The 25642-nt window shown below is 29.0% G+C and overlaps 1 protein-coding gene across 1 annotated transcript; it reads right to left on the bottom strand.

The window, feature by feature from the left end:
* Positions 1-174: 174 nt before the first annotated feature.
* LOC106785422 lies at positions 175-25642 on the bottom strand. The gene is made up of 4 exons (XM_014745872.1): positions 24795-25642; positions 12803-12981; positions 5580-5755; positions 175-4182 (listed from the first exon to the last, which is right to left on the bottom strand). Exons 3-4 carry the CDS (start codon positions 5720-5722, stop codon positions 1785-1787), a joined length of 2541 nt encoding a protein of 846 aa, XP_014601358.1. The 5' UTR covers positions 5723-5755; positions 12803-12981; positions 24795-25642; the 3' UTR covers positions 175-1784.

Below are 25642 nucleotides of genomic sequence, written 5' to 3'. Positions count from 1 at the left end.
TTGTAGAAAAATTCTGTTCGTCGTATGGAAAATATTTTGTTGAGCCGCGTACGATTAAACGTTCAATTAAATTATACAATTAAATTAATATTAATGAAACAAGATATGAATTAAAATATAAAAAAAAAAATAAAAAAAAAAATAAAGTTATTTTATGTAAAAATCAAATAAAATGAATTGTTTTCAATATTATCAACGTTATATATCGAATTATAAAGTTTCTCAAATATTTTGATTTCAATATGGCGCAATCAACGTCGCCATTTTTTATTATTCGAAAAAAAAAAAATCAAATTGTCGCGCACGCGCATAACCAACAAATATTTGCAATTTTAATATTACACAACGCATCATGCACGTATAGAAAAAATGCTTATCTATATTATTAAATAATTATAATAAAATAATAGTAACAGATTAGTTAATCCGCATAAACGTTTCATATAAACATTTTCGTGAATAAGCGTAAGATAATAAAGAAAAAAATATAAGCCACGTGTTAGTTTCTCGAGTTGCAATTACAATTACGATTGTTTTATAGCAGCTGTGCAACACGAGAAAGAAATTGTAATACTAGCGGTACGACTCTCTCTATCGTCTTTACGCAGAATACTTTTATGATAAAGTTTTGTTTCGTCTCGTCTTCTCTTAACCTCTTAAGAAAAAAAAGAAAAAAAAATAGAAGATTATACGTAAGATTATTAGTCAAGTGCGCATTGTCGAACGAAAATCAGACGAACAAACTCGGCGAGAATAAATTTGTCAATATTTTTAGACGCCATCAAACAAAATGAATGCTATAAAGATAATGATAAAAATTCCATCATCTTTATAAGCAGTCAGGTTTAAAAATAATAAGAAATTAAATTTGGTCTCGGATCCCTTCGAAGTTTGCATCCACCTATCTCTGGTTTTTAAAATACCAGTTTATATAAATAATGTTTATACAAAGCTTGCTTCACAATGTGAACAATCAATACGCATGTATTCGATTAAATGTATTATATTATTTTTTTTTTCTTCTAAGTCGTCCATATTTTTATGATTACTGACCATTGGTCAATAATACGCAACGAGACTTTTATTTGTTGTACTTGTAATAAGACTTATAAAGAGACATATTATAGACAGACAGACAGACAGACAGACTGCATACATATAAATATACCATAGGACACACGATCATTCATTTTGGACTTAAGTTTTAAGTTGAGGTTCTATGGAAGAAGATGAAGAAAAATGAATAATAAATACATTTTGACCAGAACGAGTAAGTATATATATATATATATGTGTGTGCATGTGTATATACGTATATAAGATAAGTCATTTTAAATGGAATACTTTAGGATATTTTAATCGTTTATTAAGTAAAAAATGTGACGATAAGAAGTGATAATTCTAATATTATTTTTTTTTTCCTTCACATTATTTCTCTCCCGCGAAGAAGAAGAAGAAGAAATATATGTAAAATTTCCATTAAAATGACTCAACTTATCTAAACATTGGTAAACAAAGATTACCTCCTATGGATTATGACGACAATTCGTATATTTCCGCTATATTCCGTAATTCATACATTTAGTTTACTCGATATACCACGCGCACACACACACACACACACATACGTACAATCTATAATAGTCGATCGTATTCGAAAAAGGAAATTGAAACTCGAATTGATCTGAGGAAGATTGATCAATTAAAACGAGTTTTCCCAAGGAACACAATGAATCAATCGAACACGATCGAGACAATTTGAACGATACATATGTATTTTCTTATCAACAATCGTCGGTGGATGTGGTAGAAATTTGCGTACTCGCGCCACTAGAAAAACTACTTCTACAGGTTTCCACCGCTAATGCGGTATCCGGCACCTGAACGAATTGGACCTTTTCTTTAGGCCAACGATTCCTACCGTAAACGCAATTGAATATGTTGTAACGATTGTCCAATTCAAGATGACTAAAAGTGTTACTGTGACGTCTCTTGAGAACCTTTTTAGCCATTAGGCTTCTATTATTTTTATAAGAAAGTTCTTTCTTGAAACAGAAAAATTTTCTCAATTCTCTTTTGACACGTTTAGAACGATAACCAAACAGCAATGGGCTGACGTAAGCGGCCAATACAAGAAAACACAATACGGTAACGTCGTACTCGTGAGCGATTTTATAATTATTGTAAGGTGGAAGATTTTTCAAAAGTAATAATATCTCATACGGAGACCAACAAATCAAACCCATGACTATAACTAATGCGCTTATCCTAGCAGCTCTGGTCTCTTCTCTATACCTGAACAACGAACCATTACTTATCCTGTATTTGAGTGAATTTATATAACTGGAAGTACTTCTAACACTGGAAACACGATGCAAAGTGTTCTTGTTAGGTGCTGGAGTAATCGTGACGATAGGTGTCAAAAGACAAGCCGACGTTTCATTATTGTTGCTACCGTTAACTACTATTTCTCTAGACCTTCCAGTAGTATTCTCTACATCGTATACTTCACAGCTACCATCTACTATCACCTCGGTTAAATCACAATCCGATATTACTCTTCCTCCTCCTCCTCCTTCATTGTAATGTTTTTCATTTTTCAACCGTTCGAATTCATTTACCTCAGACTCCCTAACGACATTTCTACGTTCTTTGGTACGAATTAATCTATCGTTTATTCTCGAACTTGGTGCAACATAAATACCATTTATTTCTGCGTCGTCATTTTGTTCGTTACGATTAACAATAGTCTTCTCGTAGGCGGAATACGGTGAAAGATACGTAGATTTTTGTTCGTTAAAAACCGAATCGTCTTCGACGTTAGTCGAACGAAAACATTCCGAAGTTACGTCCTCTTCGGTATCGGAATTTCTCGAATCGGTTATTACATTGTCGTTGTTCAACCAAGAACCTCTTTTACTTTCGCGAATTAACATTTGATCGTACATGAGATTATGCGGAGATTTTTGTCTCATATCTTCTGGTCGATCCAAATAATGATTCTTAACGAGATGATCATACTTGGTATGATCGGAATACAGTCTTGGTTCTTCATTATCCGTAAGATCAATTTTTTCTATCGATATAGCAGGAAGAATAGAATTGATATGTCCGTTGGATTTATTTGTCTCGTTTTCTTCAATATGCGAACATTCATCAGCATCCATACCACCCACGGTAAAGACAACACCACCACCACCACCACCGCCAGACGAGGAATCCTCGTTGTTGGTTGGTGATGATGGAGAAACATTTAATGAATGAATTTCTGAAACCGATGAAAAAGAACGTCCACGAGGTATTTGACTTCCTGCCGCTGGTTGGGTCGTCTCGCTGGTTTCGTCGATCGACGAGAGACTCGAAATTTTTGGTATCCTTCTGTAATCATCCAACAAATTATCCATTTGCTGATGCTGTTGTTGTTGTAGATGATGATGATGCTGCTGCTGTTGTTGTTGTTGTTGTAACTGCTGTTGGGATTTGGAATCTTCGCAAAAACTAGCCGATGATAATATAGGTCTAGAACCAGTCCTTCTCGTTCTTTCCGAATTCCTATGCGCGGCCGAATAAATTTTCACATATATCCAACAGACACACGCAAACGGTAATAGGTATGCGGTTAAACTGTGCAGAATTGCATAAATCATACCATAAGTCATTGGCATTTCGTTTGAAATATTATCGTCGCCGTATTCGATCCATTCCGTTTCGATATCGGTAATGGCGGTGGTAATGGTATTGTTTTCGATCATGGCAACGCTTAAATTGCTTTGCACATCCGTGGACGAATTGTTAAACGTAAAATCGGTAGTAGCTGGCACAGATCGCAAATTGCAAGACAACCAAAGGCTACGGGGATTTGGATTTAGGAACGCCATAATTGCAAACATCGATGAGATTAACCAAACTGAACATATCAATATTTCGGATTTCACTTTGTCGACTTTTGCCCGATACCTCAAAGGATCCACAACCGCGAAATATTGGTCTATTGCTATCAGGAAAACCGATAACACCGATGACGTTGTCATTAATGCTGTTGCACCTTCCGACATCGCGCATATTTTTTCCGCTGAGAACACTGACGAGTCCGGTTCCGATGTTGGCGATGCATCCATTATCAAAAGTAGATTCAACAGCCCGCAAATTAACAGGTTCGAGACAGTCAAATTCATCACGAATCTGAAAAAAGAGAAATATTGGTAAAAATTAGATTAATTTATTAATCAACTTATTATTCAACGTAATAGGGAAATAATATTACGACGATGATTTGATTGAGTCATGAAAATTAACGTTTTATCTCTCAAAATACTAAATCAATTGATTTTATTCAATACAAATAACAGTCTCGAAAGAAACATAAGGAACGTGTACCAGATAGAGTGTACAAGTGTTTTCTGCTTGCCTAATTTTACAAGCGATCATCATCGATAATAAGAAAAAAAAAGTGACATTATTAATGCATACATTTTAACATTCGTTGAGATACAATTTTGTTTTGTATTATTTCCTGTTTGCATAATAACGTTAGTCACTAGTGTGACTATAATAGAAATTTCCTAACTATTCTTGTGAAATTATTATCTCGTAAATTTTTTAGACAACTCTGACATTAAGATAATCATTTTTTCTTTACGAGTATTCTGTTTTTGCTAAAATATATTCAAGATGTATCATAATCAAGAAAAAACTGTGATTAATTCTGGGATAAAATTAGAAGATTTTTTGTTTTCTTTTTCTTTGGGGGCGGGGGGGGGGGGGTATTTAAAAATCAATCGAAACGTTCGAACGAATCCTGTTTGAAAGATTTTCGTTAACACGAGCATGAAAATTGAAATTTTCCAATGCGGAAACTCATGTTGCTACTACTGCGCAGCAAAAGTATACCAATTTGTTTAATAAGAAAATATTTATTAAAAGAAATCCGATGTTGTCGTAAGAGAACATTTTGGCAAAGTTCGTAAGAGTGTTGTTCAAAAAGACATTGCATTTTGCATCTTTGTTGGCTCTACACCTAACGTTATTTCGCTTAGAACATTTATTTTTAGGGTCGTTTTATATTCAAATTTATTTATAATCATTCTCTTACGAACATTCATAACGAATTAAAATTTATTTATGTTAGTATAACAATAACGTTGTTCAAAATATTACATCGAGTTATTAAATTATTTTTTTAAACTAAACAGATAAAGGGGTAAACTTTTCATTCGAACGATTTAATCGAAACAATTTTAATTGTATCAGTAATGAAATATTTTTCCATTCATTTTGTCGTTCTTTTTTTCGAATTAATATAAAATTTGCAAATGAAAAAAAAGAAGAAAGAAACAAGAACGATACAAACGTAAATAATTTAAATGAATTTCAAATTAATTCGACCGGGCAAATAATTATTTCTCGTGTTTATCTTTCGTTGAGAAAAAAAATAAAATAAAATAAAAAGTAGAATGACGATGACGACGACGACGACGAGTTTTCGAAATAACAAGTAATACGAAAAGAAAAAGAAAAAAAAATGAAAATATTGAAAGGGAAAAGGTACTGAGATACAGTGAGAGGACAACAACACGAACCTGTTCGAAATCGTTCTCAATCCGGGTCGTATAAGAAAGGCGAGGAAGAGGATCACATTGAGAAGGAAACAGCCAAAGAGTACAAAACTCCAAATGGCGATTCCTGAATCCTGCCACCATCTTTCTAAATCTCCAAGATCCATTCATAAATGGTAGCCAATGGCCGCCGAGTTTGTCTGTAACAATTTCAATCATTTTTTTTATTATTAATTCTATTTGTATCATAATAAATTAAAATTATAAAGTAAACAACATAATCGTATATTTCATTATAATTCTTTATATTATATGCCGTAAAATTGCATAATCGTATTATCTGCATTTTTGTAAATATTTGTATAACTATTCAAAATTAATTTATAACCCCAACACATTTGAAGATTACTATAATAATTTTATTTATTTATTCAAATAAATCCCGTGTAGAAATAATTGTTTAGTCAGGGGGTAGGGGGAAGGTTGGGACTGGCTATCTGTTTTCAAAATTTACTCGAAGAAAATGTTTTAATAAATGTTTGCTCACAAATTACTAATTAGTAATTAAAACAAATAATTAACGTTGATATTCGACATATGTAATAATAAAGCGATTAAGAAAATTTGCTCTTTCATTCTAAGTGTGCACAATTTACAACAAAGCACATTTATCCCAAGTCACGTTTCAGCATGCATATTTTCTAGCTGACGCTTTCACTCTCCAGGTTAAAGTTCAAACTTCGCATTAGTTTCAACTGTTACGCAAAGACATTTCAAAGTCGATAGCAACCTTCGAGAAATTTTTATCGCGAGTCAGGTATAATAAAACGTAAAAAGTAAATTTATTGCATCGTTCTAGGTCAGTGATGGTAAATCTTTTTTCCCTTTCTTTTCTCTTCCCCTCATTGTAGGATTAAAATCGAATAAACAATTTCTTTTTTTGTTTTTTATTGGTATTTAACGATCGAGGGTCAAATATTTTTAACAATGCATACAAAAAAGACTATAAATTTAAACAAATTGTATAGTTAATTATTTAAACAATCTATGAGACGAGAGCTATAATAAAATGATAAATTTAAGGTTACGTTTTTAAACGATAACTACATTTTTCTTTTTTTTTTTTACTGTAATCGTGATTCTGTCGGAAAAAAATAATTAAATAAGAAAATTATTATCAAGTTGATTAAACACATTTTCTAGTATATGTATTATAACAATATTCCATATATATTAGATAGATAATTTCAAATTATTTATTAAAATATAAATATATATAATATTTTTTATTTATTTTCACTCTCAATCTCTCCATAATATTTTTAATCTCAAATAAAATATCACATCGCAATTTTTTTTTTTATTAATCATAATTCATTATTATTTTCTTCGTATATTAAAATTATTATTATTATTATTATTTTGTTGTTTATATGAATATTTCGCAAAGATTCGATGTATCAAAGGACTGCCATTGGATTCGCATTATCATTTTAACGTTTGAAGTATTTGAAATATCATCTCGCAAAAATATCGTCATGCAGAGTTTCGATAACGCTTGGAAAATAGGTTAATTTCAAGATGTCTGAAGAGAGTAAAAGGAGTGGGAGAAGAAGAAGGTGGTGGAGGGGGGGAAGGGTAGAGTAAAGATGAAAAAGAAAAAGCAAAAAGAAAATAAAAGAAAAGAAGAAGAAAAAAAAAAATGACACGACCTCGATACGTAACGTGGCACCAAAGTTGAAATCCCTCGACGGGCTTTATATTTAGGCTTCCAACGGGTTTCCCCCGTGAACGCGCACCTATCATAAAAATACCTACCTCTTGCTATGCAAGAAACACAAGTCGGACAAGAAGATGAGTTTTATTATCTTAAGTATGATTCGTCAATGATTTCTAACACCTTTATATGTGTAACACATATTTTGTTAATTATTTTTTTTTTTTATTTTTTAAATCGATTCGAAAAAACTAATCTAAAACTTTTTTTTCGTTGCGCAACCACCGTTCATTCATTAGTTCGCTCGTTCATTCATTCATTTATTCGTTCATTCATTCGAACGAATTTTTCTCTCTTTCTCTCTCTTTTTATATTTTTTATTTATCACTTTTTCTATCTGTTACGAATAAATAATAATAATAATAATAATTATAATAATATATGTCAGAGTTTTAGCATTGATCCTATTCTTATTCTTATCTGGATTGACCAATCGTTGATTGCATTAATAATATGTATTATTAATATCGAAAGACATACACATATACATATGTGTTAAGATAATTTGAAATGTTTTTCTCGAGTCTCGTGACTCGCTTGGGGTAAAAATATTTATCTTTAGTTTTTTCTTTCTTTTTCTTCTTTCTTTCTTTTTTCTTTTCGAAGTAGCTTCGAATTGATAAAGTCAAATAAAAGCTTTTAATGTTTATTTGTTTTGTAACTCTATATGTTAACTCAGATACACACACGATCGTCTTTCGTTATTAATTTAACGATGGAAAATTTTGTAAACGTTGTGTTTTGTTTATTTGTTCGTAAAAAAGAAAAAAACATTTTTCATAATATCCAATATGAATTATTTGTTTTCTAGACTCGCGTTGAAAAAGAACACAGTTAATAAAAACATAATTTGTGACTAATTAATTAATTCAATATAAATAATTAAAATAAATGAAATATATATGTGATGAAAAGTTTGTAATTTATTAAATAATAAACGAAGTGTTTGAAATTGCATGAGAAAAGTTTTACACTTACGTCCAATTTTTGTCACCCCTGTTGTACAAATTACGTCCGCGTTTATGTGTGATCTTTTCCGTGAGAAAGATTTAATTCACAAAACGAAGATGCGGGTAATGTAACGTGTACAGGGTGTCCCAAAATAAACGGAAAGTATTTTTTGACGGAACTTTGGCACAAGGTGGAAACAATAAGGAAAGAAACAGAAAAACAAAAAAAAAAGAAATTATATTAACACGCATTTCATTTGACCAGAATTTGTATGAAAAAAAAAAAAACATAAAAAAATATGACAAATAATTTTCAGAATTTCGTACACCTTTCTCCATATTCAAATGTTTCATTGAGTTTCATTAATTTAACTAAAAAAAACAAAATTATTGCAATACAAAATTCACTATAATAATTTCGAAAATAAAGGTCAACTAGGAGACACGTGTTCGTACCAACATTTCTTATTTTTTCTTTTTATTATTGTTTTGATATGCTAAAAAGTCATTCCCAAAATATTACTAACTTATTCCGAGACCTGAATATAAATATATATATATATTTAAGTATATGTAATATATGTTTTTATGAAGACGAACAACGTGTTCGTTTCGACCTGTCAACTATCTTTTCATCTCTTCTTCTTCTTCTTCTTATTCTCTTTAATTGAACAAACAAAAAGGATAAAAATAAAGAAGAGGAAAAACGATACTAAAATCAGGACCAAAAACAAACAACAACAAACGAATGAAAAATCAAACAGAAATTTGTCGAAGTCAAAACAAAAAATGAAAAATAATCTAAAAAAGAAAAACAAAATTATCTGTTTAAATTACAACGACTGACAATCAGATCAAGTTAACGATACAAATACGTAAATGAAACAATTCAATTGACATTATTCGATAGTTAAAAATTATTTGTATTAAATATTAAACGATAAAATGAATTTTTTACACAAAAAAAAATAATGTTTTTCCTTTTTTTTTAATATTAAACCATTATAACAATTATTGACAAAAATTGTATGCGTAAAAGTAAATCTAATTTCAATTTCGTAAAAAGAATTTACGTAAAAAATGACCGATTAATTCGAATCGTAAAGAACAAAATTAGTATTGTTAAAAAAAAATGATAAATCCTTTTAATTTCTTTTTCTTTTTTTTTTTTTGTAATTTAATTTAATTTAATTTTATTTTATTTTAAATATAATCATGTGTTCTTCTATTATGCCGCGTGCACAATGTCGACCTTCCCTCCCCCACCCTTGCCCACACCATAGTTGCTTAACACCATTTGGCAGCGCATCAAATATTCAAATTGAAAGAATAGTGACACGAGAACGTGTTCATGGTCTGTACATAAAGAATGAAATAGAACCAATCATCGAGAAAAAGATAACAAATAATTATGGTCAATTATCAATTTTCCGAAAAAAATAAAGTATATACAAAAATACGTAAAATTATCATCCTGTTGAGTCACATTTAAAAACCTAAAGAAATAATAGTTATCAATTATTATCAACATTGACATTTAGAAGAACTCATTTACATTTTTTCCTTATTTTTGAAACTTTACATTATACTCTTGGTAAACTTAATTTTTTTATTTTTTATTTTTCTTCTTTGTTTAAATATCATTACATCAAGTCGTCCCAAAAGGATCTCTCTTGAGCAGTATAAATAACAATAAAAATGAAATAAAATAAAAAAAAATATAATATCGTGCACGTAAAACTGATAAAAAAAACAAAAACAAAAAAGGTAAAAGAACCTTTTTAGAGAACGAGCAAATATTTTATTTTCATATTACGATCAATTACTATGATACAATGTGTAATATTATTTTTATCGTCATTGTTTGTACACGCCTTATCTCGTCCCCCGTTATAATTGAATTTTATTATTAATTTTATTCGTCTTATCTGAATTTTAATGGTAAACGCGTAATCCGTTTCCACCTTGGCGAGCATAACTAATCGTCTTATTTCAAGAACAAATAGTATTAAGAAAATAAGGAGCGTCAAGCTGCTCAAAGTTAAAAAAAAATCGGTGCGTGAAATATAAAATCAAACGCATAAACATCTGGTGGTATGTTTCTAACAATAAATGTTTCTTTTTTTTCTTCACAATGTCTACTAACGAATAAAACGTACCTTTTTATAAGCGATTTGTCAAACCATAAATGGTAGTACCGTAAATACCTCAACGTCTTCGGCTTTTTTTCATTCATCCTTTTATTTCTAACACGCGTGTTAATCTATAAATAAATTTACTTTATTTAACATGTCTCAAAAAATATTAGAAGAACCAAATTGTCGGCATATTTTAAGAAGACTATTTCACATTATCATTTTAAATTAATTAAATAACATACAAAATATATTATATTACTTTCATTATATAATTTCATTCACACACATATTTCATTTATTTGTCCAGTAAATATGTAATTTCATTATGGATTCCAATTGAATTTTAAAAGTCCAACAATAAAACCACCACCACCACTACTACTACTACTACTACTACTACTACTATCACCACTATTATTTATTCTAAAACAATAATTTAATAGTAAAATAAATCAATTAAATCGGGGTATTATAAATTGATTAGTCAACGAAGCACAAATGACTCGCATATATATATATATATATACCCGTAGGTCATTAACAAATGGTTATATCAATAATTATTAATAGTAAACGTAATAAACGATTTTCTATTAAGAGCATATCGATAAATGTTAGCGAAAGAGTTAGGCACGATTCGCATAGCGTTACGAACAAAACGGCTATTCTAAAAATATCGAACCAAGCTCGCTAATCAAGTGTGCTCAAGCAAACCATACGTATATGCGTAATGTAAATACATACATACATACATACATATATATATATATATATATACACATATATATATCTATAAGAATATTCTACCTTTACGAATCGACTTACTTATACACATACACGTATCTATATTGTTGTTCTTTTACAACTACACACGCGTGTGTGTATAATAAGTAAGACGTAAGAATAACGTCAAACGGACAAATTTAAAGCAGATGTGTATGAAAATGTTGGGCGTCGAAGTCTCTTTGTAAAAAAGATGACGCACGTGTCAAGGCCAATGCACTAACATAACCGGAGACAAGGGTTTTGGTTTTCGAGAGATATATTTCCCTACACCCCCCCACCCCCACCACATTCATTTCCAATAGTATTTCATTTAATTCGAATTGTTTAGACTGATGATCGGAGGGGGATGATGATAATTCTACTGAGTGGTTAAATCTTAGAATCGTTATTTTTAGTAAACGGAAAAAAGGATAATAAAATTTGCATATAGTTTATTAACCGGTTGCCAAGAGGATGGTCGATGAACCGAACATTTATGGCATTTCAATAATTTTTGGAAAAAAGAAAAAAGGAATCTCAAATATTTGTAAACAAAATTATTTCGTCAAGGAATATATATAAAGGATAAATATGCGTACGGTTTAGTGTTTTTTTTTCTTCTTCCTTCCTACACCACTCCCCCCTCCCCCACCCCCTCCGCCAAATATTTCGGCAAAATAATTAAAATAAACTATGGTAATAAATACCGAACGTTGTTTTTTTCCTTTCTAATTTTGCGAGACAATGATTAGCAACGAGGTTTCTTTCTTTTTTTTCAATCATTCGATATAATAATAATAATTATTGACAATCGATAGATTGATTTGTTTTAACGTTGGGAAGAATTTTTATTGGTATTAATTTTTTCTTTTCTGTTTTGTTTTGTTTTGTTTTTCTTTCCTCTTACCTAGGAAGAATCAATAAATATTTTACTTTACTTTCCTTCCTCGTTTCTTTATCTAGGTATAACAACACGTGAACAGAAAACTTTCAATTCGTATCGGCTTCTTTTCATGCGGGCTTCCGTGCGCACACGAAATTACAAATACCCTTTTTTCTTTTTTCTTTTCTTTACATTGCTTTGCTTTTATCTCTTCCGGTATACACGACGATCTATTTATTTATCTATTTATCTATTTATCTATCTATCTATCTATCTATCTATTGAATTTTAATATTAATTTAAAGAATTGCGTTGATATCTTTTGGAGAATACATGAATCTGACAATTATTACGATCGATGTTTTATTACAGAAGAAAAACAAAATCATATTGTTCGTTCTACCCCCCAAATTAATTACAGAAACACAAGAAAAGATTAAAAAAAGAAAAAAAAATAATAATAATAATGAAAAAAATTATTATTTCCATAAAATATTTTATTACGATAAAAAATCGATGAACAACGCGTTTTCGTGGATGTTTTAATTCAAATTATGATTCATTTGTCGAACAGAGACGAAAAAAAAAACAAAAATGTTTGATAAAAAGTTATTATATCGAAATAACGCGAAGATTTTGGATTATTATATACAACGCTCGTTTGGAATACGAGAGAAACCTTTGTTGGATTAAATAAAATTGATAAAAGAATTTGTCGTTGTTACATTACTCACCGTGTGTGCGAAAGAATTAGGCTTTATGATAAGCATTAACGATCCAGAGTAAACAATGATGAACACGAGACATCTTCCTGTTGATTCCTCGTTCGTAACTTCAAAGTTGTCGTCGTTGTCGTCGTCGTCGTCGTCGTCAATTCGTTGGCTGTTGATTTCACTTCCTGCCTTTGAAAGACCTTGAGAAATAAAACGAGAAAGATATGGTAAATGTTAAAACACCGTAACCCTACTATATTTTGAATATACATATACATATATTTTTATACTTTTATATATTTTATTTTATAATATTTTATTATAAAATAAATATTATTATTATATATTGTTATTTAAATTTTATATAATATTTTGCAATTTTAATAAAATGACCAGAGAAAATAAAGACGACAGCAACAACAACAAAAACAACGACTCGCGTCCGCCATTTTCTCCATTTCATATACGTACGTCAAAATGGCGTCCATTGGTCAAACGATATCACGAAAGAAAATTCACTTTTTTTATTTTTTTAACCTCGAGAGAGATACTTCCATCGACGTGATCGTTTTAGTTAGATTAAAACGTAACGAAGAAAGAAGAATTAAAAAGAAAAAAAAAAACATCGTTACGTACAAAATACATCTCGGTTATTTATCGTGGGCTACTTTTTAAAGAATTCCAATCGTGCACAATTATCTCCTTAAGTGTTTGTTTCTAATTCCAATAGAAAAAAAAAAAAAGAAAAAAATGTACGAGTGGACGATAAGTGTGATCTCTTTAAAAAAAAAAAAGAACCGAAGTAGATATGCCTGTAATATTATGTCGAAAATACGTTTCTACAAGTAGATACAATCTTACTTTCGAAGATTCCTTCGAGATATCGAACGATATCTTCGAAAGGGAAATTATCGAAAAAAAAAGTATTTTTCTACTTAAAATTTCGAAAGAAAATCCCCTCTTCCCCCTTTCCTACCATAGATCAAATAAAATTATATAAAGTAAAAAAACAATGTTCAATTTTTCGAGATCAATGATTGAATGCTTATATTTATATACTGTTTAAAAAGAAGAAAAAAAAAACAAAATGAACGGCATTCGAATTATAAAATCATCAATAACGTTAATATAATATTATCGTTGCGTAAGATATTACTATTTTAGTTCGCCCCTTAAAATTTTAAAAGACCATTTTGCGATTAGGGTATTTTATTAATAAACGATGAGATCACGCGAATAATTGAAAAATGACTTTGAAAATTACGCTAGATCGATTCCGATCTATCGCGATGAATGATTTATCATCCAACTAACATAATCTTTCGATTTCGTTAAACGATAATCTACGATGATAGCATATGATATTAAATATATCACCACCTATATATATATATATAAATATATATATTAGAAATGTATTAAATCGTTTATAAGAATATAAATACAAACTATTAAAACATATTTCATTCTCTTTACTATTTTACGACAACGATCTTTTAAAAATCTCTAAAATATTTGCTATTAAATATAAAAAGAAATTAATAAAACATTAAGAAAATGATTGCTATACGAGAGAGAGAGAGGGGGGGGGGAATTTATCGAATTCGATCCACTCTCGAAATCTTGTTACGAAGATTTTCGATCGTTCCCCCCTCCATCCCCCCCCACACCTTCCCGTGATGGAAACGATAAATCACGTCGATAAAGCCGTTTGCGTGCTTTTAAACCATCATATTATACTACTCGGAGCAGACCCTGGCACGAATCCTTGAATTTGTGGACCGTCGAGAGTTTCGCGGCTTCTCTCCCCGAACGAATATCCCAACCATTACATCTCGTTCGATCTAATTAAGAACGTACACCTATAGAGATTGATCTCACAATTTGAATTAAAAATAAATCAATGTAATAAAAAAGAAACGAGAAAAATCAAGAGAGGGAGAGAGAGAGAGAGAGAGAGAGAGTAATAAAAATACAAGGAGAATAGCAATTTAAAAAAAGAAAGTAAGAAGTTGTTATTGATAAGAAAAATTATATTTATAATAATAAAAAGAAAAAAAAAAAGAAAGAGAAATAATTTTAAGCAGGTCGTCAATCATTCGTAAAACAAATTTCCACCGATATAGAATGATCTTTCAATTCGTATTTAAAATAAATTAAATTAAAAGGAATATATCAAATGCAATGGGAATAGGAATTAAAAAAAAAGAAAAAAAAAAAAATGATGTCAGGAAGAATATATTTATAATAAAAAAGAAAAAAACCAGGAATAATTTTAACCAGGTCACTCATTAGATCATTGGATTGTTTTGATTATACGATTTATGTATATACTGTATGCTATTTTACGATGATTAAAAAGACAGGTTCCACGTGTCAAAAGTAGGCGAAGTCTAAAGATCAAAAAGCAGGAAATATTTTTCTCCTCGAGGATAAATTTTTCGCGTTGTGTGTTGAACGTTAACGATCTCGTGTCAAGCAACGAACACGACCATTTTAACGCACGATCGATAGCATTTTTTTCTTTTTTCTTCTTCTTCTTCTTCTTCTTCCCCATTAAATAATAAAATATAATAAATAAATTTGGATTATACGAGATGAAGAAAAAAAGAAAAGGATATCGCTCTTTTTAAGTGTTAATAAAATTAAAGAAAAAATTATCTAATATAATATATCACATTTAGTGAGAGAAAAAAAATAATTGATTTCCAAATATATTACAATTGAAAGGTGAAAAATTTTAATTGTGCTAATAAATAGACAACGACCATTCTGATAGTCATCGTCGTGGATAACTCTATTACGAAATAGTGAAGTTATGTACATACATACCTAAATCACGTGAATTATTCCGTTGAACATTATCTTACGTAATATTCGAGATTATCTTTCCTTCTTCTTCTCCCCTTCTCCTTCACTTTTTCTTTTAACTTTTTTTTTTTTCTTGTTAATGAACGTGTGCGTTATTATATACGGTCGAGAAGAAAGTTGGAGAAAAGGATCTCGTACGTGGTATCCTATTTATTTTCAAATTTACCAAGACGAGCAAATTAAACGTTATTATTAATAAATACGATACGATTTAGAATCAAAATTGTTCAATCGAATATAAAAATTTATATTATTACAAAAAAAAAAAAATAATTAACACCGTCGTTTTATATAGTTTTAATCAAAATTTATCATATACTAGCAAACAGAAGAATGCGTATGTGAAAAGTATTTTTTTTTTATTTTGCACCTACTAACATAGAAACAAATTGTATTATTTTAAATAATCAAAAATGTATTGATTTGTTTGTTACTGGCTCGGAACTTTTCAAACCTCGCACCTATCATTTTCGTTTTCATATCTTTTTTTCTTTTTCAACAAATTCGAATTGCACGATTTCAATTTATGCACGGCATTTTCTGGGAATCGATCAATCGTACAAAACAAGGTGTAAGTGTAAGGAAAAAAAAAAAAAGAAAAGGAAAAGGAAAAGGAAAGGAAATGAAGTACTATTTCGTGGAACTTTCCTCTTAATATTACTAGTACGAACACCGTTGTTTGTGACACGTCACGAAACGCGTTTTACATTTCCTTATTGAAAGATCACGTTCGATCGTTACGCACGTTGGATCGAATGTTTCCCTTTTGCGTGCATGCCAGGATCGATCAACATTAACGATAATGATAATAATAATAATAATAATAATAATAATAATAATAATAATAATATTTCTAACGACGAATCACGATGGTAAGTCATTTTTCAAATGATTCGTGTAATAATAGATTTCTGATTAAAAATTAAAACTGGAATTTAATCGATGAAACGCGAATAAGATGATGTCATTTTCGTGTTTACCAAACGAGGCACGATTTAATCGGATTCATTTTAATTCTCATATTCGAAATTTCAAAAATTCCTATCGAAATCCTATCGAGACGTTGTTGAACGAAAACGAAAAATATATTGTGTCGAGAATATGATAAGAAATAATAATAATAAAAAAAAAAAGAAAAAACAAAAAACGTTATCTTAGAGTGAAAAAATATTAATTATAAGAATTTTATACATAATTTAGTGTTATTAACGTCATAACTCTCTTTGGGTTTGACGTTATATCGAGAGATATTTAATCCTATTTTCGAGTACTATAAACGCCCCATGTTTCCAAGAATTATGACAATTGATTAACGAAAATGGAAAGATTTCAGACAAATTTATTCATTTTTATTGTTGTTTATAATATCAATAATTGTAATATTTTTTTTTTGTTAACTTACACCATTATCATAATTGCAGGTGCATGTATATGCGTTCAGCGAAAGTAATCGACTTTACAAACACTATAATCGCATGAATATATATCTGGGGAAAGTTATAAAGCATGGATTTATAAACTCATATATATATAAATTTGCAGCTAAATTTTGTTTTTTTCAACTTAGGTTTATTCTCGACGGAAAAATTTAATAAATATATTGTTAATGAATTTTTTTTCTCAAATACATGAGTGTCGATCGAAAAGTTTTTAGCACCCAACTTAGAAACAATTAATTTTATTTACAAAAATAAAAAAAAATAGAAAGCTATTTCATGTTGAAGCTTTTAAAAAATTGTTTTCAACTTACCCACTTAATGGATCAAAATAATGATTAATTGTTAGTTGTACGTTGTTGTATAGTCAATTGATACCACGATGGTGTTGAGTACATAATTAAAGATATTGTTTTCAGGACACGTAAAAATAATTATTTTTATATACCGTCACATTCGATTGCGGGACATGCGACAAATACGGGCATGTATGTAGATACGACATATAAAGAATGTAACAATAGGTTTTTTTAGTTGTTGATTTTGAAGACCTAACACTCTGTCACCCACCCTTTTATATCCAATTTCTTTGTTTCTAATATAACAAAAATTAAACGTAAAATAGAATTTTTATTAACAAAAAAAAAAGAAACATTAACGACGACTATTCTACGACGTACAATTTATATACATAAACATTAAAAGTAAATATTTTTCAGTAAAAATTATTAATCATATATTTAATATAAAAAACAGAATATGATCGCGTAAGCAAATAAAAATAAAAATTTTGTAAAATTATTTTATAATATATATTCTCTCGCAGTGTTTGTTCGATAATTATTATCACTTGTGATAATCAATTTATTAAATAAAAATATCTGTCGTGGATTTGATCTTTCAATATTTTCAATAAACGATTCATTAAATGATCGAACGATCGATTAAAAATAGAAAAAAAGAAATAAATAAGTGAACACAAACGCGATCAAAGAAGAAGAAGAAGATGATACGAAAGAACGAAACATTTATTACGTGATGAGAAAACGTTAAAGGGGAAAAAAAAGGAAAAAAAAATAAGAAGAAATTTCTAAAGCAATTAGATAATCGTCTGAATAAAATTAGTTGCTAGATAAAAATGTCCTCGTTGATTCGTTGCCATTGGCAATGAATTCTCGTCGTAAGTGCAACCTTCGAACGTTTAAAAATTAGATCTCGTGACGTCGTGTTCGTAAGTTGATTTAAAAATGGATAAAAAGAAATCTTGTATAAGAAAAAAAAGAAAAAGGAAAAGAAGAAGAAGAAGAAGAAAATAAGATTATTTCGTTTCAAATTTCATTTCGACGAAATGCAAGGAGATAAAAAGAATGAATCAAATCTCGAATATGATTTAATCAAGCTCGTTTTAGATGACGAATCATGTTGAACACCGTTAATGTCCAATCGAAATTTGAGAACCAAAAGAAATTGATATATGATATATATATATTTCAAAATAAATATATTGTTCATATATTTATTTTATATTATATATTTTTTAAATTAAATATCATATACGATGAAATAAAAATTAAAACATAATCGAGAACGTCTTTTTTTTATTTGTGTGTGTGTATGTGTTTTTTAAATCATACAAAAGGGAAAAAAAAGAAACACTTGTAATTTTATTTAAAAATACGAACGAATTAAATTATTTTTTTTCCCCCGTGTTATAAGATTTGTCAGCCCCTCCTTATGGGGCCAAAAATAAAATTTATTTTAATTGCGTTTATTTACACGTTGTTCGCGTAGTTTCCAAATTGATTTATTCGATAATTTTTGTGTTTTTTTTTTTGTATTAGTAATTTATTATCAATAAATGTGACGACACAAACGAGAAAACATTTATTTTCATAAAATAAAGAAATATATTATTATGAAAATAAATGTTTTCTCATTTCTTATCAAACACATGCCAAACGCGAGTGTGTAATAATATGTTCGAATGTGCAATAATTGAATTTGAACAAACAAATAAAAAATGTAAAAATATGTTATTTAATTTGACGATTGTTTACACGTTGGATGTATCGTCGATAAGAGTTGAAGTAATTTTCAAAAATCACTGAAGAAATCAATGATCGATTTAGATAAAACGAAAAGTGAAGAAGAAAGGTGACAAATAAAAACGAAAATTCGTAATAATATTTGTACTACAATTAATCGATTGAAAGAAAGCAAGCAATCAAGTACACCTCACACACAACCAGATTTCATTTTTAAATTGATAAGAAAATTAAATGCATTGTTTTTTTTTTATATGGAAAAGAAATCTTTTCGGTTGTCGACCAACAAAAAAAAAAATTATAAAAGCGTGAAATTCGAAAGGATTGTTTCTTTTAAAAAAAAAAAAAAAATAAAAAAAAAGAGAACAAAATTTTCGCAGTCATTTCTCGAGCATACCAAGAACGACGATAGTTATTTGCATTTAATAATATATTTAGCACGTATATACACTCTTTCAATTAACGAGCAAGTTCTACTAGATTTTACTAGCATAAAGAATCAAATGAAAACCACGAGTTACACCGTGGTTAACACTTTATTCGTTAATTACAAAACCCAAGTAAAATATATATATATATATATATATATATTTAGCATGATAATATACATTGATCACGATAATTACTATTTCGAACATTAAGTAATCTGATATACATAAATATATCTATGCAATTTTATTTATCATTATAATACGTTATCCCATAAAATAAATTCGACATATTATTACGTGCTACCAATTTGAATTGTTTTAAACATCCCATAAATAGGAAATATTAATTTATATAAATGAGTGGGTTGACAAGTGTTGAACCTAACAAAACTAAATCCACTTTTACGTACAATAATGGTCAAGGTTGTTCTTTTCTTTATTTTTGTTAATACTCAAAACTTTTTAACCCACTTTCCAACACCGCAAAGAAACTTCTAATTGATCTTTGAAGAAAATTAGATTGTATTGTAAACTTTCAAATTCTATATAAAGTATACTAAATAAACCAGCAAAAAAAAAAATATATTCCACATAAACGTATAACATCGAATTATCAATAAATTAATAATTAAATATTGACATTAATATAAATAGAGATAAATTATTTGTTTTATAAATTGCGTACGTCACATAATATGTGTAATAAATCAAATTTAAACGATTATTCAACAATATTACACACACACACACACATATAATATATTTATATTATATATGTATTATAAAACACGTGAAATAAAACGTGTTCAAAAATAAATGAACTACTGTGATACATAAATATATTAACGATAAATAATCGTAAGTACAAAATTAAATACATATAATACGATAGGATAGTCATTATAGCTCATTACACAAGACCATATGAAACTTGATACGTCGACCTTCGATTCATTATCAACGAATGACGAAAATAAAAAGAAAAAACTGTTATTGCTCTTTCGAAAAAAAGAATAAAATCATTCTTTACTTATTAATCATCCTTAGAGATGTAGCAATAACACATAATCTGGAAAATAACAAGGAATAGGTGTTTTTCTTCTAATGGGGTTTCCCCAAAGAGACAAATTTCCATTCTCGGGAATATTCGATGACATTGAAAATGAATCGATCAAATCTAATGGTAGGGGAGACTACTAATTATAAGAATGATAAAAAAAAAATAAAAGAAAATAAATTGTACGGGTTAAAGCAAATAGAGAATCACTGTTGACCCTTTCACGGATTCTTATCATTCCATTAGTTAAAAAATCACGACAACAAAGTGCAGAATCATATCTCGATATAGCGAAAAAAATCGAACACGACCTTAGCGGAAAATTTCTTTTTCTTAACCGGTGAGAAAAAAAAATATGGCCGCCAGTCGTACGATACTTTTTTTTTTCTCTTTCTTTCTTTCTTTCTTTCCTTTTTTTTTTTATTTTTTTATTTATTCAGGATCACGCGAAACGTTCAAAGGAAAGACTGCGAAACTTATTGTTAAACTAAAGCAAACAATCATCACTCATGTAAGAAAAGAAATATTTGCTTCGTTCGCGCAAACAATCTAATCAAAAACATGCTTCTTAGTTGCCGAGGATTATGATTATTATTTTTCAGAGAGAAAAGAAAAAAAAAAGAAAAAAAAATATCCTACATCCGTTTCACAATCGACTAACAATTGTAAAATCTATTTCCAAAACGAAATCGTAGGAATGTTTCTATCCAATTATCACTTGGAACTATCGATAATTATTATTGTATACCTGATTTCTATTAGAAGCCTAATCGTTACGATTGATTATAGATAAAATATATTGAATGGATTTTTCTTTTTTTCTTTTTATTTCTTTTTACATTTTTATGTATATTCAATATCGATTTGCAATAAATAAAATATTGCTAAAAAAATATTTTTTTTAAATAATAAACGTATGATATATATATATATAATAATTAATATAATAATTTTATTATACAATAAAATTATAATAAATATATTTCATTAATATTTTAATATTAAATATTATTTATATATATATATGAAATATGAAAATTCTATTTAAAATAATTAAAATGATTGATTTTGATAATTCCAACGTTAAATAATCAATAAGAAATCGTTTAAGTATAAAAAGATAAGATAGTTCAATGAACGATCGTAAGATACATCGTTATAGTAATATTTATTTTTATCTCGCATAATCGATCAATCAAAATAACGATTTCTTTCTTTTATATCATATCGAATAGAGTATCAATTGGAATTCTTCAAATGGAAAGTTTATAATAAAAACTGCTTTAATGAAGGAAATAAAACATTTTTCTCTTTTTTTTATGAGCATATAAATGCGTATATAATTAAATGATACGTCATCAATATTCATATCCACCGTAGAAGAAAAAAAAAGAACCTAATGAACGAGTGATTATGATTTCTAATATACTATCTTATGTTAATTCGAAACAATGAGTATATCGAATAGCATTTTTTTCACGTTGATTTACAAAAAGACGCAAACGAAACTTATTTTTTCGACTACGATGCATTTTTATTTTGACGAGTAAGTATTTAATAATAATAAAAAAAAAATATATATATATTAGAATACACACACACATTTAAGATTATATTAAATTTATAACTAATAAAATTAATATTAAAATCATTTTTAAAAACATAATACACGTTTGATGTTATTATAAATTTTTCGAATATACATGCATTCAATAATTAATATTATGCATTTAATATAAAAAGTAATTATGTAGATAAATGATTATAATACACATTCAGTACATTATAGTAAATTTTTGGGTAGAGTACATTATTATCTATATTTACGAATATCTACCGTATTTATATTCTTCGTGAATTTTTTAAATATTTTATACTGAATCATCTTATATACTGATCGAAACGGAAATTTAATTTACGTATATGCATGTATTATAGTATGTTAGTATTATAGATATACGTATGAGTGTTCGACGAAATAAGAAGGAGCCCTGTGTTTTAAATCTTTAGAAAGGAATAACAAATAATTCGTTATCTTTCTTTTTTCTTTCTCTTTCTCTCTCTCTCTCTTTCTTTCTCTCTCTCTCTCTTTCTCTCTCTTCTATTATTGTTATACGCACCCACGCAATTACGTGTATGAAAAAAGAAATTTTCTAAGACTTACGCTGCTGTTCTTTTCAGTTTCAAAAAAAAAAAAAATAATTAAGTTTTTTAACACCGATAAAATAAGAAAAATGATTACGATAGTTGAATAATGAACGATTCGACAATGCACATGTAACTTCGATCAATTTTATATCTATGCTTTGATAAAATAGAATTAATCGATTTGGCTATTATATAAATGAACACAACTGGATTGTCAATATAATCAAATATAATGATTTCGAGTAAAATGTTTCGATAAATTCAAAAAAAGAAAATTACAATTCATTTCTATAAATTACAAATCATTTAACATAAATCAATTCCCCCAAATGAATGTTCGTATTTGTTTTTATTATTTACACCTAGAGATAAAACTTTCTTCGAAGCGGAAGTAAACGGCTAAGGAATTTCGACCCGACCTCGATCGCAAATTGTACTCGCAATAAATCGATTAGAGAAATGAAAGAAAAGTATAGGAGGTGAGGGAGGTCGAGTAGGAGGAGGAGGGGGGTAAGATAATGATCGAATTACAATCTTTCTTACAATTACCATTGCATCAGCTGATCTGTTATGTTTCTGTACGAGAGAAAAAAAAAAAAAGAAAAAAAATGAGAAAAAGCCAATACATAGAGTATATATGAACGTATGTTTTATTCAAAAATGTATAGTAGTAGCCATAGTCGTTTATATTATAATGCAATTCCTTGTTTCGAATGAACGTTGGCAAGCTAATACACAACCATAATCTTTCTTATGTTCTCACACGAGAAAGAGAGACATACACACACACACCAACATATAAACCCGATCACGGACGAGGAAACAGAATAACGGGGATTGCGTGGATTTTTCCATGCCCGTTACGATACTGCCACGCTTCGAGAAATACTTCGGATTTTAATGCTTGAGCTTGAAAAAGAAAAAAGAAAAAAGAAAAAAAAAGACGAAAAAGAAGAGAAAGACGAAAAAGAAGAGAAAGACCAAAAAATCTACGAGGACTTCTAAGTTCAATAAATATCATCTCTTCTCAAAATGAATATAATTGATTAGATTGATTTTATTTATCTTAAACTTTCTCTCATATTAGCAACCATTTTATTTCCGCCTACTAAAATATTTATAATGCATCTGATTGGCCGACGAGATAGTTCGCCGGTCGGAAGAGATTAACTAAACTTTAAAAAAAAATGATGACGTAAAAAAAAAGAAAAGAAAAAAAAAGAGAGAGAAAAGGAAAGAGATAAAATATCAAGTTTCGATTTTTTGTATGAGAGAACTGACATTTTTCTGATTTTAAAACGACTATTCTTCTTGTTTTATTTATCTTTTATTCTTTGGAAAAAATTCCTAGAACGAATAAAAATATATACTGAAATATATAATTGATTTTTAAATTGATATTACTTATTAAAGATTCTCTCATCTTGACCACCATTTTATCTCCGCCGATTCAAATTCTTAGAATTAATCTGATTGGTCGGATGAAATAATCCTCTCTATTCAAAAAGAGATGTTTAACCTTAACAAAATTATGAGGTAAAAAGATCAAAGATAAAATATATCTGATTTTGATTTTTTAACGAAATAACTGACATTTTCGTGATTTTAAAACGATTGCCCCTTTATTTCTTTTTTTTTCTTCGAAGAAATCCATCTAAGTTTAATAAATAAAATTTAAAGAACGTAATTGATTACATTAATTTGATTCATGTTAATCTCTCCCACCTTCGCGACCATTTAATTTCAGCCTATTAAAATTCTTAGAACGCATCTGATTGGCCGGTGAGATAATCGTCGGTGTGAAGAAATTAAAAAAAAAGAAAAAATGATTATGTACAAAAAAAAAAAGCAAGGAAAGAGGGTATAATGCAAAATATGAATTCTTCGATTGAAATAAAAATTCTCGCGACTACTCGTAACGTATTTTTTTTCTTCTTTTATTGAAATTTGCAAAATAAAAAAATTAAATCGATAAAAAAAAAAGGATAGGAAGAATGGAAAAAAGAAAAACTAATAAAAACTCACCCCAATGCGTTGGAAAATATGAATTCCTGTTCAAATCTTGAGAAAAATGTTGCTTTTGCTGGTGGTGGTGGTGGTTGGTGATGATGGTGGTGGTGGTTGTGTTAGAGGAGGCGTGCTTTTGGTCTTTTCTTTTGCTCGTAAATGTTTGGTAAGAAAAACAGAGACAGAAGAAACGATGAGGGAGCTTCGACCGACAGGATGAGAAAGGGGGAAGAAGAGAATCCAAGTGAAGAGACGCTAGGAAACCGTCTGGGCCGTTGCCCTGTTTCTGCTTCTGTGTCTGTTGCTGTCAAAACGGCGTGCGTTTGTGAAGAAGGAACCTCAATAAACTTCCACCATATCCCATCTACTTTCCTTTTTTTTGTTCTCTATTATCTTTGTCTTCTTTTTTCTCTAATCATTTAGCACTAAAAACTGCACATATTATTCGGTATACTCGAGACAAAAAAATTAGGATTTTTTCTCGTTGAAAAGAGAGAAAACGCGATGTACTCTCCGAGAGAATGGTACATTCAGTGTATGTGTGGTATGTGTATGTGAAAATGTGTAAGAAAAAGACGAATCACCTATACGCGTATATATACATACAAAACACATGCGAGACACAAAGTCTATCGTGCTCGGCCGCCTGTAACAGCGTAGATATAAGTATATATATATACTCAAATATATATATATTTATATATAATACACTGCAGCACGAGATACGAAAGTGTAAGAGAGAAGGATGATAGTGAAAGCGAATGGAAGAAAGCACAGAGGAGATGCTCCCAAACTGCTTCGTGCAGTACGTCGCTGACCGAACTGAAACACGACACATCCGACCACCGTCGTTCGGCTTTCACGAC

The sequence above is a fragment of the Polistes canadensis genome, unplaced genomic scaffold, assembly GCF_001313835.1.
Source record: "Polistes canadensis isolate GaletaPanama2010 unplaced genomic scaffold, ASM131383v1 scaffold_2, whole genome shotgun sequence".
NCBI lineage: Eukaryota > Metazoa > Arthropoda > Insecta > Hymenoptera > Vespidae > Polistes > Polistes canadensis.
This window is presented reverse-complemented; position numbering and strand designations above follow the sequence as displayed.